The sequence below is a fragment of the Carassius auratus genome, chromosome 19 (genome assembly GCF_003368295.1).
Source record: "Carassius auratus strain Wakin chromosome 19, ASM336829v1, whole genome shotgun sequence".
NCBI classification, from domain to species: Eukaryota; Metazoa; Chordata; class Actinopteri; order Cypriniformes; family Cyprinidae; genus Carassius; species Carassius auratus.
The window spans coordinates 24,831,516-24,848,537 of NC_039261.1; the positions used below are offsets into that span (position 1 = coordinate 24,831,516).

Sequence of the window (17,022 nt, forward strand, 5' to 3'; positions counted from 1 at the left end):
TATAATATTCTACTAGTAAAGATAGCTCTGATAATCTCTACATTTTTGTTATTCTGTCTATGAGCAGAACCCTTTTATTTTCCATAAAGTACAGTAATGAAGGATCTTTATGTCACTGGTTCTCAGCTGGTTCTGTTACTCAAATTTGACATTGCACTTAATATGTCAGTCAAAGAAAACTGTTTCTGAAACAAAATGTCCTTAAACAGCCAGACATTGCAATGTATTTAATTTAGCCATGAGCAACATAATAATATTAAATTTTCTAAATGGATAAACATTGGCTAAGTTGATTTATAAAGTTAAACTTTAAAAAAAAGGGTTCTGCAAGACCATATAACTTGAATGCATGTTCTGGATTAATATGCATGTTTTATCAGTTTCGACTCTCTTGCTGATGGCACCCATTCGCTGAAGTGGATCCATTAATGAGCAATTGATTTCATGCTAATTTCTCTAAATCTGCTCTCAATGGTAGAAACTCAAGTGGTAGAGCTTTGTGCTATCAAGCGCAAGTTTGGGGGTTTGATTCCCTGGGAACACATGATAGGTAAAAATGTATAGCCTGAATGCACTGTAATTCGCTTTGGATAAAACCATCTGCTAAATACACAAATTTTTTTAAAATTTTAATCTAGATCTTGAGCTTACAGTACTGCATAATGAAGTGTGTATTTCATTCTGGATACATGGCAACTACAGCACTTGCTTGCGGCTAATTGCACATGACTAAACTGTAATGCTTTAAAGCTGTTTGTTAGCTTAAGGCCTGTTCACTTAGTAAACACTTTACCTGCCAGTGACCTGCAGAGAGAAAAAGTTTAAAAGCTGAAATAAACAGCACTTCCTCCTCTCGCTCTTTTCCCTCCATCCATTAGTACGATAAAGAAACATGTTCATGGCTGAAGCATCTTACGAGTCACTAAATCAATCTGAGTCGTGCTGAGAAATGGAGCTACTGATGGATCTGTGCTGCATATTTACAAAGCCTCCGCTTCAGGTTTCACTACAAGAGGCCAGAGATAGATTTCCTTCTGCCAGGACGACACGGCAAACACACTGCAGATCAATATGAGCAGAGAGAGCAGGATTTGACTGAAGTCAAGCTCAGGTCAGCTGCATTACTGCACACTGAAGTATACATGATTCACTGAAATTAATCTGAAATTGGGAAAGGGCTTATAGTGCAGCTATCAGATCATAGGGCTGCGATTAAATTTATATATTTCTTTGTGTTTCCGAGTGAAGCACAGCACTGTGTTCATTTACACATGCGCAGCTCATGATACTGTTTTCCACCAAGGAATTAAGAAAAAGTCAGAATTGTGAAATATAACTCAGAACTGCCACAAAAGTCTTTATTGTGACATAAAATATGTGATTTCATTATTTCTTGGTGGAACAAAACTTCCAGAGGAAACAGAATCATGAGCTGCTCACGTTTAAATAAACACAGTGCCACTTATGTTAGGGTTATGTTTGGTTTTTGTCCTAGTTTTCATTGTGTTTTCAGTTGGCCTGTTCTCCTGTGACCTATAGTTTCCTTAGTTTCCTGATTGACGTTCTGTTCACCTGTGGTATGGTTAATTAACTCTTCAGTTCCTTTGTTTGGTCCCCTACTTAAACCCTCAGTTCTCTCTTAACCTCAGTCCATTGTCATAGTGGTTGAGCTGAGCAACCTGGACAAGGCCAAGAAGATCCATCCTCCATGGCCTCCTGAATTATGCGATGGCTCCCTGTGAATTTTGTTTCTGAATTTTGTTTTTGGTTTGCAATATTTCACCGTTTTCAACAGAAGAATTGCAATTTCCATAAATAGAGTAGCCCTATCCACAAAAGTATTTTTTGTATCCTACAATTTGCCACTTCAGTTTAACTAATCTGTGCATAAGAGTCTCATCTTTCATCACTGAGTCCTGGAGAACATGATGAGCTGTGATTTACTGCACAGCTGCAGCAGATGTTGATGCAAATGTATGTTAATGTGAGTGGTGAATGTTCAGACTGTGTTGTGTAGCTGAGTGTCAGTACAGAGGGGAAAACTTCTAAAAAAAAAAAAAAAAAACCTTAAACCTAATTTTTGTGTTTGATTTTCTGGCATTACCAGTGTCTCTGTTTTTTGTGTTCTGTTATCCAGCACATTCATATTGGGAGACTCGTCATGATGTTATGAGCACAGATATGAATCATGATGATGATGATGAGCTCAGGAACTAGACATCAGGAAATCTTTCCCATTTTCTTGCTGTTTTGCTGGTCATCACATGCTAATGTCTGACCACACACAGATCACAAACATCTGCCCACAATCACACACTCCTTATCTCCTGCAAATATTTCACGAGTTCACCCTTACATCTAATCTGAAGGCAAATAGTAGGCATATTTTGGCGTGCTGTCCTGGGGAGGGGTCCGGGCCCGGAGCATAGCCCGAACCCAAATAACTCCCCCTATCCCAATTTGGGATAAATAGATTAGAAGTGAGGAGTTGGGGTGGAGGAGGGTTGCCGAAAAACTGTCGTGGGACAGGAGGTAGGAAGACTGGATATATATACGCGTGCGTGCTATAAGATGATTAGCTAAACGAGATGCACCTGTACCAAATTGGATGATTATCTGATCGTGCTTCTCCCGAACTTTGTTAATAAAACCACATGTGCCTCGTGGTATCCAGGGAAACTAAAACTACTTTCTTTTCATGATATGTTATAAGGAACAGAAATAACAAGCACTTTTATACTTTATCCCAAGAGTAAAGCATTTTGTTAGTGTACTAATTAACTAGTTAGTGTTTGTAGTTAACATTTACTATATGTTTCTTTTATGCAAATGCACTTAAGGCAGGGATCTGATCTCTTATTTAATGCATCTGATTAATATATAAGAATAGAAGTAACTGCACATCAGATCAGCTTCTGCCTTCAGACGATATTCAAAGGCTTCTGAATGATCCGCATCAGAGACACAATGATCTGATGTGATTGTGTGTGCTGTTGTTTTGGCATGCGTCTGCTGATGCGTGCTGTCATTCGCTTGCTCTGTCGTCGTCTGAAGCAGCACGCTCCTGTGATGGAGGCTATATTTGGCCTCAGCCCGCTCACAGTGGAAGTCGTTCCAGCTGAGAAGGTCCTGTCAAATTAGGCTCCCCGTCCAGCGCTGGATCTCTAAGAGCTTCTGAACAGAGAAACGTGACAGTAGAGCTTCAGCTGAAGCCTGTTACACTCCAGAAACTATCTATCTATCTATCTATCTATCTATCTATCTATCTATCTATCTATCTATCTATCTATCTATCTATCTATCTATCTATCTATCTATCTATCTCTGCCAGTCTTGCATTATCTCTGCTAATTAACTCCTCGTGTTCTTCACACTTTCATGGAGGAAAATCTTGCAAATAAGAGGCCAATTATCCTTGTGTTCAGCAGAGACAGTGACCTGTGACGGCCTTTAATTGCTTCTGTCCGTTGTTAAAGGGAGGATCTTCCACAGAAACACGAGCTGGTGGATTTTCTGCCCCTCAGGCATTCGCTCTGTTCTCTCACGCTGTTCATTGTTCAGAGTGTTATCGTGCTAATGAGAGAGGTCTAAAAGTTCGATGATCTCTGGAGGATGTGCATGGACTCCGTCTCAGAGAAACTTCAGACTTTGCTGTAGATGAAAATATGCAGCTGGTGACCTCAAGCAGCCTGCGATCTTCCAGCTGGCTTCATCTCTGATTAGCTTACTTAAGACACTAAAGGAGTTCTGGAGAGAAACGGTTTTGCAAACTTTTCCAATCTCACGACGTGCTCTCTTATTTTTGAGATGTTGTTCTTGAACTGAGAATGATCAGATTACAGAGTTCTGTCTGGTAGTTAAATGGCATGCAGGGGAAGATAGAAAAGAGGAAGTATAAGCTTGCACTTCCTAATGGCAGAAAGACTGAAAAAACCTGATCGACTGACACAGAAAAGAACAGCAATATTCCACAAGACACGTGATTTGAGGACTTCTGGAGCACAAACAATGAATCTAGTGTCCTCTACTGGCCTCACAGCTAACATTACTAAAGTACCTCCCAAAATACAGAGGGTTGCCAAAGCAACATTTAGATTTAATCAAAATAAACGCAATTAAAATAATAAAAGCTTTATTGACCTTTATTACAAATGACAAAAACACATAATTTACTTATAAACTCTAAAATTAAAATGTAAATATAAAAATGGGGAACATAAAAAAAACTATAACAACATCTGTGACACTATTAATTTCAAGTAAGATAAGAACAGCCCCACTGACATGTCTGTAATGCCCTTAGATCAGAATCTGCTCTCCATCAAGTCACCATCCATCGCTGATTAAAGTCACAGTTCTTGGATGGAAACATTTGTTCTTTAAATGTCATTGGATGAGTTCTTTAATGGGAATGATGAGTCATTCGATAGCATCTTCTCTCCCTGATCTGTCTGATAAGGTCATGTTCCTGTATCTGTCTGAGAATGGAGAATCATCTCATTAGCATTATTTCTTCTTCCACAGGAGAATTCTCAGAATTTCACTGGACCATCTTTGAATTCAACTGATCAGTTTATCTAATTAATAATGCAGGAATGCATGTATGTTGGTTTTTGAAATAAGTCTCTCATGATATAAAGGGGAAGTTGTGACCCTGGTTAGAGAGTTTGACCCCTGAGGTTGTGGTTTGAGTTTCGGCCGGCAATAACCATGACTGAGGTGTCCTGAGCAATCACCGAATCCTCAACTGCTCCCCGGGCACCGCAGCATAAATGATACCTACTGCCCCAGGTGTGAGTTCACAGTGAGTGTGTGTGTGTGGGCACTTTGGATGGGTTAAATGCAGAGCATGAATTCTGAGTATGGCTCACCATAATGGCTGTATGTCATGTCACTTTCACATACATTTTTATTTTCAAGATTATTTAATAAATTCTTTGATAAAAAAAAAAAATCATAAAATCATAAAAAAATATCGTAATTTGTGCTCCGAAGATGAACGAAGGTCTTAGGATTTGAGTGTGATTTGACCAAGAACAACTAGACTGGTAATCATTCCAATCAACCAATCAGAATGCAGTGATAACTTTTCAGGAAATCAGGCCTGGTGCCTTTACACCCTTGTTAATTCACAAGGGGCAAGGAACTCGACGCGGAAGTTGAAGTCGGGTGGGGGCTGCCATCTTTTAGCAGAACTTCACTTGCGTTAGCATTCCCATTGACTCCCATTCATTTTGGCGTCACTTTGACAGCCGAATAACTTTACATCTGAGGCGTTTAAAGACTCTGTTTGTCCATTATTTATTTCTAAAGATACACGACAATGTATAAAAGGGCTCCATTACCTTCTATGTTACATTATGGCCCCGTATAAACAGTTTTTTGTAAAAATAGGCTAACGATTGCGTCATAACCACTCGGCTCTCTGTCGCATTACCGTACAGACAGGTGGAGAAGCTCGCAGGCAATTAACTTAATATGGCGTACTGGCGTTACATTTTAAAATACTATACAAAATAATTAATCAGAATACTTACTCCTGCTCACTCACGACAAAGAACTCCCCGCTCAAGCTCGCCGTCTCTGCAAGATTAACGATGGCAGTTTGCACGCACAGCTACTAGAAGATTTACATCTGTCAGACAGGTTGCTGACGTCGTCAAGCTTCGTTTGAGTCTGCGCGTCAGAAACGGAAGTGCTAAAAAACGCTAAAAAATGGGCTTCATTTGTCTCAATTGAGTTCCAATGGGGTCGCTTGTGTCCATTTCTTTTACTGTCTATGGTTAATCATCTACCATTTCCCTCTGATTTTAGGAATAAAGTTATGGGTAAGGTTAGGTTTATGGGTAGGGATTGGTCTGTATTTTTGGACAGTTGATCCAGTTGGCAAAATTACGGCGACCAATTAACGACAGAATGTATTTTATTCACGTACACAATGCGTAAAATGTAAAATTCAGCATGGACTGCATTACCCCAGAATGCACCCGCGCCGCGCCGCGCGCTTCCTCGCAGCAGCGGTGAGTGATGCTGATGGAGTGTTTTCGCTCGCTGTTGCTGGAGATGTGATGGGTCTTCTGGAGTTCGTCTCTGATCGTCATGTTTCCCGGGGTCCTTTACGCGCTGCTGGCGGGTTTTCTCGGCGCGGTCGCGTCCTCCTCCGCCAAACTGTCCCTCGGCACCGACTACCTGAAGGGCGTGTGTGAGACCGGCCTGCGAACCTGGGGCGAGCAGAGGAGATTCACGCAGGACAGCGACACGAGCGCGTGCGACTGGGTGAGTCAGTCACTGTCACTGTCACATCAGGGCTCAAACAACACTCGCATTTAGCTGTTTACTGGGAAGAGGATGAGGATGGATGATGTTGCGTGACAGACGCGTATGACCTTCAGCAGAGCGCACGTGACAGTGCTCTTTTTTATGCACTAATTGAGCTTTAGTATTTACACAGCCAGTATTCATTTATATGGACAGCATGAGACAAGTGGTGATTAAGGACATTGTTTAAATACAGAGATAGTATGTTAAATGTACATATTCATGGTGTCCCAAAATAGCACCGTGTGCACAGTGCCCTTCAGATAATCTTAAGTTTATCTTCAGCAGTACTAAAGAATCATTTTAGTATATTAAGTACAAAATAAGTTGCAATGAACATAGAGCACTTTAAGTACGATTATTGAAAAGTACTTTATTTTTTAAAATCCTGGGATACTAGTGAATTATAATTGGCCCACTGTTTTGTTTCTAGCTGCACATCCCTCTCAGACTGCTGTGTGGAGGTCTGCTGTTCACCTGTAACGCTGTGATGTGGACGTTCCTTGGCCAAAGCTCTCCGCAGCTCGTGCTCCTCCACCCGCACGCACTGTGACCACCACCGCCTCCACTTCATCTCCTCTGTGAGTGTCTTATTCTGGGGCCGACTGATGAGTAAAAATATATATTTATATATATAGAGAAATCCTTAGCTAGTCATTTTGAACATTCTTGGAAAAAATAGAAAAGTGGTTATCACTATGTTATAGATTTAAAAAAAATGCACTCACAAAAAAAGAGAAAAAATTTAAATAAAAAAACAATTTGAAATGAATGAAAAATGAATTACATTAACTTTTAGAAAATATATTATTTAAAGAAAATGGTTCATAGTAATCTTTAAACTGGAAAAACCTCTTTATTATAGATAAAAACTCACACGCAAAATAAATATATTTTATGTATTCATATATTTAAAAATATGTATTTAAATGATTACTATGCTACTTGACTATGCTTAGGTCAAAAGCAATACATAAGATAAAAACCATTACATAATTTGAAATGTGTGTTTATTTATATATACATATATACAAAAAATAACATTCATAGAGCAATTTTTAGCTGAAATATTATTTTAAATAATCTGCATGCATTAAAAAAACTTTCAAAATAATAGAGCAATTTCTAGCTGTTGAATTTTTTTAAACCGATTTTAAAAGTATATTATCTTAATCATTCATTACATAAAACATTTTTTAGCTAGTGACCTTGAACAACTTTTTTCACTTTTATTATAATAAAAAATGCACTTATGAAAATGATGAATTATTTTAAATATTTATTTTAAACATTTTACCTTAACAAATGAATTATTATTATTTTAAAAATCCTTAGTCCTTTGAACTCCTGAAAAAATAGAAAAGTGTTCATCACCATATTATAAATGCACTCACAAAACAGAAAAAGAAAATGTAAAATAAAAAACAATTTCTAGCTTTTGAATTACCTGAAATAACTTTTAGAAAATATATTATTTAAAGAAAATGGTTTATAGTAATCTTAAAACTGGAAAAACATCTTTATTATGGATAAAAACGCACACACACACATATTCATATATTTAAAAATATGTATTTAAATGATTAATTTTTTTTTTACTTTTTTAGCTATCTTAAATCAACTAAAGTCAGAAAAGTGATTATCACTTCATTAAAGATCATTGCATTGTTTGACTGAGTTTGCTAGAGGTAGAAGATGTCAGTTTGGGTTGCACATGGTTGTGTAAAATGAACAAATAAAAAAAATATTATTATAAATATTATTATTATAATTAATAATATTAATTATTAATAAGTGATCTTGTCATTTTGCATTAGATTAGTTTAAGAATAAAATGTTAATGACTGCATAGAAAATAATCTACCCAGCATCCATATTAATTTGTGTATTATTATTATTATTATTATTATTTAAATCTGCTAGAGGTGTCTTCTGCTTGTCACAGTGTATGTAGGTGTCTCATGTCGTGATGATGATGATCTGGTGGGTTTTGTCTCTGCTGAACAGGCGTTTCTGGGGCAGCTAATATTCGGGGAGACCCACGTGGCTCTGTGGTGGGTGGGCATCTCTCTCACTCTCTCCGGTCTGCTGGTGCTTCATCACACGTCGCCCAACCTCACCCAATCACACGACAGCAAGAGAGAATGACACTGCGTCTGCGTTAGATGAGTTCAGTGTGGTTTATGAACATATCAGCAAACACTCATATCACCACTTCTCAAACTGTGTGTGGGTCCAGCTTCTCTCAGACACACAAACCTCCTACGCTCTTACCAAGATTTTACTTTCACTGCACAAGTGCTGCTCAAATTATTTGAGGTTAAACGTTAAAACGGAGAGATTGAAATGTTCTCGCAGCCGTAAATCTACTATCATGCCAAAGATCAATTTAAATATAAGAAATTACATTTTATTTATGTTTGTTGTTATTTATTTTTAAATTAATCTACATCATTGTTAATGTGGCAGGTGAATCTCAGAACACGTCTGGCTCATATTTCACATCAAAATCAGTTTTAAATAAAGAAGGTGAAGTTTGTTTTAGGACAATTAAAAAGGGAATAGATTACAAAAACATAAATTATGCAGGAAAAGTAACATCAGTGCAACATTTTCACTTTTGAGTGAAATAATGCTAAATATAATTTTTTTTTTTTACATTTATTTTGAAATATGATCTGGATGCTCTATCCTGAAAAGGTTTCATGAGATTTATCTAGTAAAATCTTTTTTTTCTTCGCACCAAAATGTAAAACTTGCCATTTGATTTGACTGTTATTTTACTTCATATTCATACTACTGTAATTTTTGTTAATATTTTGAATTAGATTTTATTTTTAGATTTTCTGTTTACATTTTAATTTGTAAGTTATTTTTTTATATATGTCGTTTTATTAATAATTGATTAGTTTTAGTTAACTTATCTTTATTTTCTTTGGTATTTTGGCACTTCAAATTAAACTTAACAAAAATTAAAAACTAAACGCTTTGGCAACTAGTTGAAGTAAAACAAAACATGTTTTTAATGATTATATCATTTAAAGTAAAATAAATGTTTTTAGTAAGCCAACCATGTTTGATACACAAGCAAATAAATAAACCAATAAATGAATCTTAAATTCATAAATCAACAAACAAATACTTAAATCAATAAATATTGTTACATTTAAATATGAAAGTAGTTTTCTGCTCTCTGATCACATCTCTTTTTATCCTTCAATCTTGCTATTTCTTCAATGACATCACTTCCTTCGGTCTCCAGAGTGTCAGGTATTGGTTAAAGCTGTGGTTCCCCACATGTTTTTTTTTCATGCATCAACATCCTCCAGCACTGTGAGCACTGCGTGTGGCAGGAGACGTGCAATAATGACACCAAACCTCTCCAAATGTTGGCATTCTACATTCTTTACCAGAAAATGCTTTTCCCAAATATGCCACATGACTTATGCATGCAAACATCCAGTGATGTGATCGCAAAGACACTTCCTGTAGCTGTACGAATGAACGCAAACCAAAACCTGTTCTTCAGCCCCTTCTGCAGACACCGAAACTTACCAGGATGACGCAATGGAAACCAGCAGGTCATACTCGCCGTTTAACTCCTCTAATCTGATGCTTTTCATAGTGAAGAAAGATGATTTAACTTGTTTGTAAAAATCAGTAGCATGCATGAAGAAAGTCAGCTTTGACTTCACGATGACTCTGGCACATTGTAGCTCTTTACCAAACCTCGGTAAAGACCTGCTTTATCTGGATCTTCACGGACCCTGAAGCAGATTTAACAGGTCATTACTGGAGGGGGCTGAAGGACGAGGTCAAGGTCTTGCACTTCCTGTGAATTATTCTAGTTCTTCCTGTGTTATGAGTCTCAATTAAGAGACTCTTAGAGCAGCTAAATACGGTAGATATTAATAAACATGGACCGAATGCATTCCATCATAATGTGATGTTCTGAAGTCCCTGGCAATGTGACGTCATCTGTGTTTAACGTTGACAACATCTGTCCTCGTCATGAGCCCATTATTGGCAAATAATGTTTCATTTTGTTATAAATATGCACGATGAACATTGAGAAACTGTTGAAGGATTTACAGTAACTTTAAATACATCTGAACAATGACGCTAGATTTACACTTAATTACTGTTACCGTAGTAACTATAGAACGTAGTGTTATGTGTCATTATGATTAAAGTATTAGTTCTGCCAAACATTTGTGTAAACTACTACCAGAACTAAAATATTCATATTTGGCATCATACACTGCAGTATTAGGGACCAAAAGAGAAAATATCGTGCATTAGAGGTCTGTTTGTAAATTTTTGTTTTTGATTTCAAATTGCTAAGACCTGTTACTATTAAAGAAGGGATCATTGAACGTCAGTCAACCATCATGTTATAATATCTGTCTCATTCATGTTAATTATGGCATGTGTTTATGTAGCTGTCACTGAGTAAATCACGGGCCACATTTATACATGTGTAAATAGTTGTATTATTTAATGGACCAACTAGAGCTCTGTAAACTCATCTAAATGAACTGACACTACACGAGTGATTCATTAAACTGCTATGAAGTGTTCTGTGTGATTCTTTCATTGTTATCAATCACTGAAGACAAATGAGCTTGAACCGGCACAGAAAAACACAGTTGAAATTGATATGATACTTAGATAATGATATGAATTATACATAGATATTTGAATATTGAATTGAAATTGAATATGACTATGGAGGCCTGTTTTTCACCATAAAATTTAAAATATAACTTTTTTTTCTCCTTAAGGTTTGACTTAACATCTCAAAATTCTATTTTCCTCAGTATTCTGAGTTTGTATTGCAGTTGCAACTTTATATCTCAAAATTCTGTTTTAATATTGCAATTCTGACATTTCTTTAGAAATTAATGAAAAAAAGAGAAAGTCTGAATTGCTATGAAAATGTTGAAATTGCCACTTTATTTTATTTTTATTTATCCCTTGGCGAAATAAATCTTCCATAGTAGAATTGTGAAGATTCATTTTTTTTCATAACCATCTAAAGACAACAAAGCAGAGAAAATACCACTTTGGAAAAACAACAAAAAAGAAAATTTTATTGAATCTACTTTCAAAGTGAGAGCAACACCCAAAACTGCATTAAGATATTGATTTTGTTTTTTAAATACATGCACAACAAAGCATTGATTAAAAAAGGCACAATACATTGAAAGCAGGCAAAAAAATGTGCAAAGAAAATGAAAATGAAAAGAAACAGTGTTCCTGTTAACCACAGTGATTATGAGCGACCCGTAGAGACCCGACGGGAAATACTGATCCAACAGCAGAACCGCCGAATACTTCAATGCACTGAAATCCACTGAGGACGCCGAACATCTGATGGTCTGAGCTGGATTCAGAAGAGAAGCAGGATTGATAAGAACATGATGTGATCCTGAGGAGTCACAGGACGAAGACAGCAGCCGTCTGGATTCAGGAAGACCGAGCTCGTGCTCAAATACTGCAGTGACATACGAGCACCACCACCAAGAGACAGTGAAAACAGTCCCAAGAACGGCTGAAAGTGTTGTATTACAGTCATTAACGTATTTCCAGGCCTGTAATGAGCTACTGCATTCAGAAATTAATCTCATAAAACATGTCTCAAACACCAGATTTCATCCCAAAATCAACAGAAATAAATGTTTAATAAAAAATTTGCAGGCAAAATGCACAGATATTATTTTAGAAACAAAGAAATTCTATTATTTTAATGACTGTATTTGAGAATAAGATTGAAAACAATCAGAAAATACAAAAATATTATTTTTAAGACTGATAAAAATATATGATTATTGTAATGCAAGTGTGTGTGTGTTGTAATTCAGTCCAAATGACTGGTTTACAGTAATGAGTAACCAGCACTGAGTGTGAGAATTACTACTACTAATAATAATACAATACAAAGTACTATATTGTAAATCTGATAGAATGATGCATTTAATTATCATGTAAATAGTCACAATGCACAAAAAAAATATGATTTTGGTATGATATATGGGCCAGACGTTTTCACTAGTGTTTTGAAAATGATAAATTAGTTGAAAAAAATATGTTTTGTGTGATTTTATTTTTCATAATGGAATAAAATTTGGCAAAGAAAGATTCCTCACACTCTAGCAGCATTTCTGTGCTAAAGCTCGAGCAGAGAATGAAAAGAAAGGCATTTCCTAATTACCCAGCGAATAATAAAGGCATCTGTCAATCAAGAAAAAAAATTAAGTAACGTCAAAAAGAAACACGAGTTATTTGCGACGGCTGGTGAGGGTTAGTAAGTTCCATACTCGAGGCCTCTAGATCCAGTTCATCTCAAACATGATTGATAAAGGACAGTGTTCACAGTGTGGGATTGATTATAAAAGATCAGCTGGACATCACAGTCACTCTCGAACAGAAACAGGTCACTAGAGTTCTGTGCGCTGAGGTCTCTCAGAGCAGACAGGGTTAAAAGCAAAGAGACGTCTCAGACCACGTACTGGTAGAGATTGGCCTTCCCGTGATCCGGCGGGGCAAACGGACTCAGCCAGGACACAGAGAACGGGTGACCGAACACCACCTTCATGTTCATCCACTTGGACCTTTTGGCCCATCGTCTCTCTTCTTTCTTCAGCTGCTCGATTCCCTGTGAACAGAGAGAGCCACGCTCTGAGAGTTTGATCTGATGATATCTGCATTCAGTTATGACTGAATCCATCTAAATGCTTTCTTCAGCTGTTCAAGGGAATGTAGAAGACAAACGCTTCTCTCACAGACTTGTGGCTCTTGAAATGTGGAAGATGAAAAGCAAGTGGAATTTATTAAATGAGATGTTTGGTCACATAAACGGGTAAAAACTGCTCAAATTTACTCTTAAATTTACTCTTATTATAATTAACTAAAACTAAAACCAATAAAATCTTAATAAATGTGAACTGAAATAAAAAATAAAATCAAACTAAATAGGCATTCAAAAATAATAATAAATCATTAAAGCATGACAAAATTACTAAAACTTTCACATTTAAAAATTAAAATATAAAAAAAATTAATAAAAATTGATAATAGTATATAAATAATACAAAATAACTGCTTAATTTTCACAAACTTTTATGCATTAGACAGTGTTACTTTTGTATCATATATATATTATTATAGTTTAATTCATATTTTGACCTAGTTTTTGATTGCATTTTTTTTACATTTTTATTTACATTTTAGTTAAATTATTTAATTTTTAAATTAAATTTTTAAAATTATTAGTTAATTAAAAACAACAAAATTACTAACGTTTTAAAATAAAATGAAAATAAAAATTAATTCAAAATATGAATAAAAAAATACTGAAACTACTGCTTAAATTTAATGGTATTTTTTCTTAATATTTCAAATTATCTTTTTTTTCTTTTTCATTTTTATTTGATTAAAAGTTAATAAACATTTAAATGGTTTTAGTTTTAGTTGACTATAATAACTCGGCATGAGGAAGCATGGTTTATTATCGTAGGAAGAGACATCAGCAGATGTTGACTTACAGTCTCATCGTTACAGATGGAGTGAACCTGTGTCCCAAACATCACAGCAGTGAAGATGAGGAAGAGCAGGCTCTCAAAGCACAGGAGGATGAGGAGGATGAGGGTCGTCGGAGGAGAGAAAGAACTGCACTCTGAGGAGAGGAAACAGGAAGCTTTCTAAACTCACCAACCAATCAGAACGCTCCGTTACAACACAAGCAGCCAATCATTTAGCAGCAATACGAGGTAGATAAAACCCAGAAACAAGCACTTACTTGCCCAGTCTTCTTCAAAACACAAGACAAAATTGACAGCCACCATGATGAGAGCATGAAGAGAAATCAAAGCAATGTACATCTGTAAAAACACCAGAAACACTTTATTTATTTACTACAATCATTTTTATTGCAATATTTTATAGTTTTAGACATTTTGCTCTTTTACCATGTTTATTACCATTATTATTATAACTTAGAGTAGAGGGAATTTATTGTTATTTTTTAAGTTTTTTATTAATTTGTATTATTATTATTATTATTTTATTATTTATTACTTCCAGTTATTAATTGGACTGCTTTAACCTATTTTAGTTAGTTGATTAAAGTTTGTGATATAACATATGACATATATAATTTTGAAATAAATAATTGTATTACATTTTTTAAGTCTTTAACAGTTTAAGTTAATAAATAACTCTGCCACAAAATAAAGTGGAAACTTGAAATAAAATAAATATTCAACTGAGATAAAATCTAAAAAACTAAAACACAACTAGTTTAAAAGGCAACCTGTACTAAAATATCTAAAATTGAAATAAAGAAGAAAAAGAAATAATATATATATATATATATATATATAAATGAAAACATTTTCAAATGATTAATAAAAAAGTATCCGGATGATCCTAAAAGAACTTGAAACTCACAGTGAAAAGCACAAAGTATTTTTGGTTGCTCTCTCCCACACAGTTGTTGACCCAGGGACAATGATGGTCCATCTTCTTGATACAGCGCTTACACACACTACACAGACAAAACATACACTTATGATGACACATCTGCAGGAAACAGCCTCAGAAGTTAACCTCACACTGTGTGTGTGTGTGTGTGTTGACCTGCAGTGATGAGCTCTATCAGGTTTGATGCTGCAGCATTTGGGACATTTATACACCACCTGTCCCGGCTTGAGCTGCAGACTCTCGATGAACTCTTTAGTGGCGTTTCCCTTTGGAACGGCTCCCTGAGAGGAAAGACAGAGTCAAAACACCAGTCTTTGAATACTTTAGTGATGAATCTACACAAACTATGGCATGTGTGTGTGTTTGTCTCACCGGGTCGGTGCACATGGCCTTGAAGTGTGAGGCCAGGGCGAGGAAGGCCAGTCCGTTAAACAAGGCACCGTTAACTAGGCTGTACAGCATACTCTTCGACGGCAGCAGCATTACGAAGATGACCACAAACTCAGCGAATAAGACCAGCAGCCACGTGATCACGCCGCACACGATGCCGCAGCCGTCCCGGATGAACCACATATCACCGGCCGAGTGTGTCTGCGGAGGGGGAGGCATGCAGTGCTCCGGGCACAGATATCCTGCCTGACGCTCGATGTCCCGACCGCGGTTAGCTGGGGAACTCTTCATCCTTTCCACCAGGAAACACCCTCATCCTCCTTCAGACAGACAGATGTGAAGATCGACATGTAGGTCACACATCAGCCAGTTCATGCACTCCGCAGACGCTTTTCCAAAGTGACTTACAGCAGTGTTGTTTTACTATCCCTCTCTCCCTTAAAATTTACACTGCATTCAAGGAAAACAGTACATTTCTCACTTATGCATCCCAGAGAATCAAACTCACGGTCAGTGTGTCGCAGGCCTTGCTCCTACTGTTATAGTTATAGGAATCAATCTGCTTTCAGCTTCTAAAAGCACAGTTTTTAATGACAATATTTCAATCATGTGACCGTTGTCAGACATTTGAAAGCAGAGGATGCAATGTCTGCATATAGATTAGATAATAGATTACGTCCATTAAGAAGAAGGGTTTTTACAGTTCACTGTAACTAAAAACATTAAAACCCCCGAAAACTTAAAAAAACAAAAAGCATAATTTTATTACAGCTGTTTGCCAAGGTAATATTTATCAGTTTCCTTTAGTTTAAGTTAATGTACTAAAATGTTTAATCTGAAAGAAAAACAATATATAATTGAAACTATATAGACACTGTTTTATATATATATATATATATATATATATATATATATATATATATATATATATATATATATATATATATATATATAAAACAGAAAATATAAACATGAAAACTACTTTTTAAAATATGATTATCATAAATTATACTAAAATAATACTCTTGTGTGTGTGCACTCTATGCTAAACAAATATAAAGGCTAAAAAGCTAAACAAATAAAATAAAACAAACATATGAATAGGCCCTAAATGAATAAATGACAAATATATGAATGAATACAAAATGATCGTAGGTAAAGTTATATTAAGAAAGTATTAATAAATAGAACTAAACACCCCCCAAAATCCCTATTTTTTCCTTCTTTATTTCTGTGACAAGGCTTGTAGATATTGTACGAAACAATTCTCGAAGGCAACAAACGGGGGAGACACTTATATGTATGTTGATAAAAAGCGCAGTCTGTTTAAATCATTAAATGTATTGAGTTCAGTTCTGACTCACTCACTGTGTTCTGTGAATGCTCCAGCAGCGCGTCACGGACTTCTCTGCTACAGATGATGAATGTTCTCTCCGCTTCTACACAGGTGACGTCAGGTAGCGATGAAATGTCAGTTTGTTGGATATATGAGCATGCGATTGTGTTTTTGTGTGAATTATCTCTTCAGTTTCGGCAGGTGAACCGCGACAACCAGGAAGTTTCTGTTACACACCCAACACAGTTGCCCACCCCGGACTTCCGCTTTCAGAACATTACACAATAAAGGTCCACACGCTTTCGGAAACCAGAAGTATCAGTGGAAATGTCCAAGATCGGTTTAGGATTTTTCGGCGTTGATTGTGTATAAAGGTGTCAGAAGATTACAATAATTTTATCGAAACGTTTTTAGAGTTAAATAAAATTAGGAAACATGCTGTGATTAACATGTTTTTTTAGTTCATGTTATATGAAATAATAAGTAACGTCTTA

General features: G+C 36.0%; 1 protein-coding gene and 1 pseudogene across 1 annotated transcript; one reads left to right on the plus strand and one right to left on the minus strand.

Moving 5' to 3' along the window:
- The first annotated feature begins 6,062 nt into the window (after positions 1 to 6,062).
- On the plus strand, positions 6,063 to 10,905 carry LOC113119917 (transmembrane protein 42-like; annotated as a pseudogene).
- Positions 10,906 to 11,383: 478 nt separating this feature from the next.
- Positions 11,384 to 16,790, minus strand: LOC113119919 (palmitoyltransferase ZDHHC3-like). Its single transcript, XM_026289656.1, has 7 exons — positions 16,561 to 16,790; positions 15,175 to 15,512; positions 14,959 to 15,083; positions 14,770 to 14,866; positions 14,120 to 14,201; positions 13,866 to 13,996; positions 11,384 to 12,976 (listed from the first exon to the last, which is right to left on the minus strand). The coding sequence occupies exons 2-7, from the start codon at positions 15,481 to 15,483 to the stop codon at positions 12,818 to 12,820; spliced, it is 903 nt and encodes a 300-aa protein (XP_026145441.1). The 5' UTR covers positions 15,484 to 15,512; positions 16,561 to 16,790; the 3' UTR covers positions 11,384 to 12,817.
- Positions 16,791 to 17,022: the final 232 nt, after the last annotated feature.

Coding starts and splice junctions, on each gene's coding strand:
- LOC113119919 (XM_026289656.1), bottom strand. CDS start 15,483: ATGAAGAGTTCCCCAGCTAACCGCGGTCGGGACATCGAGCGTCAGGCA. Junction 14,202..14,769: donor AATACTTTGTGCTTTTCACT/GTGAGTTTCAAG, acceptor GTGTTTTTACAG/ATGTACATTGCTTTGATTTC. Junction 12,977..13,865: donor CCATCTGTAACGATGAGACT/GTAAGTCAACAT, acceptor CTCTGTTCACAG/GGAATCGAGCAGCTGAAGAA.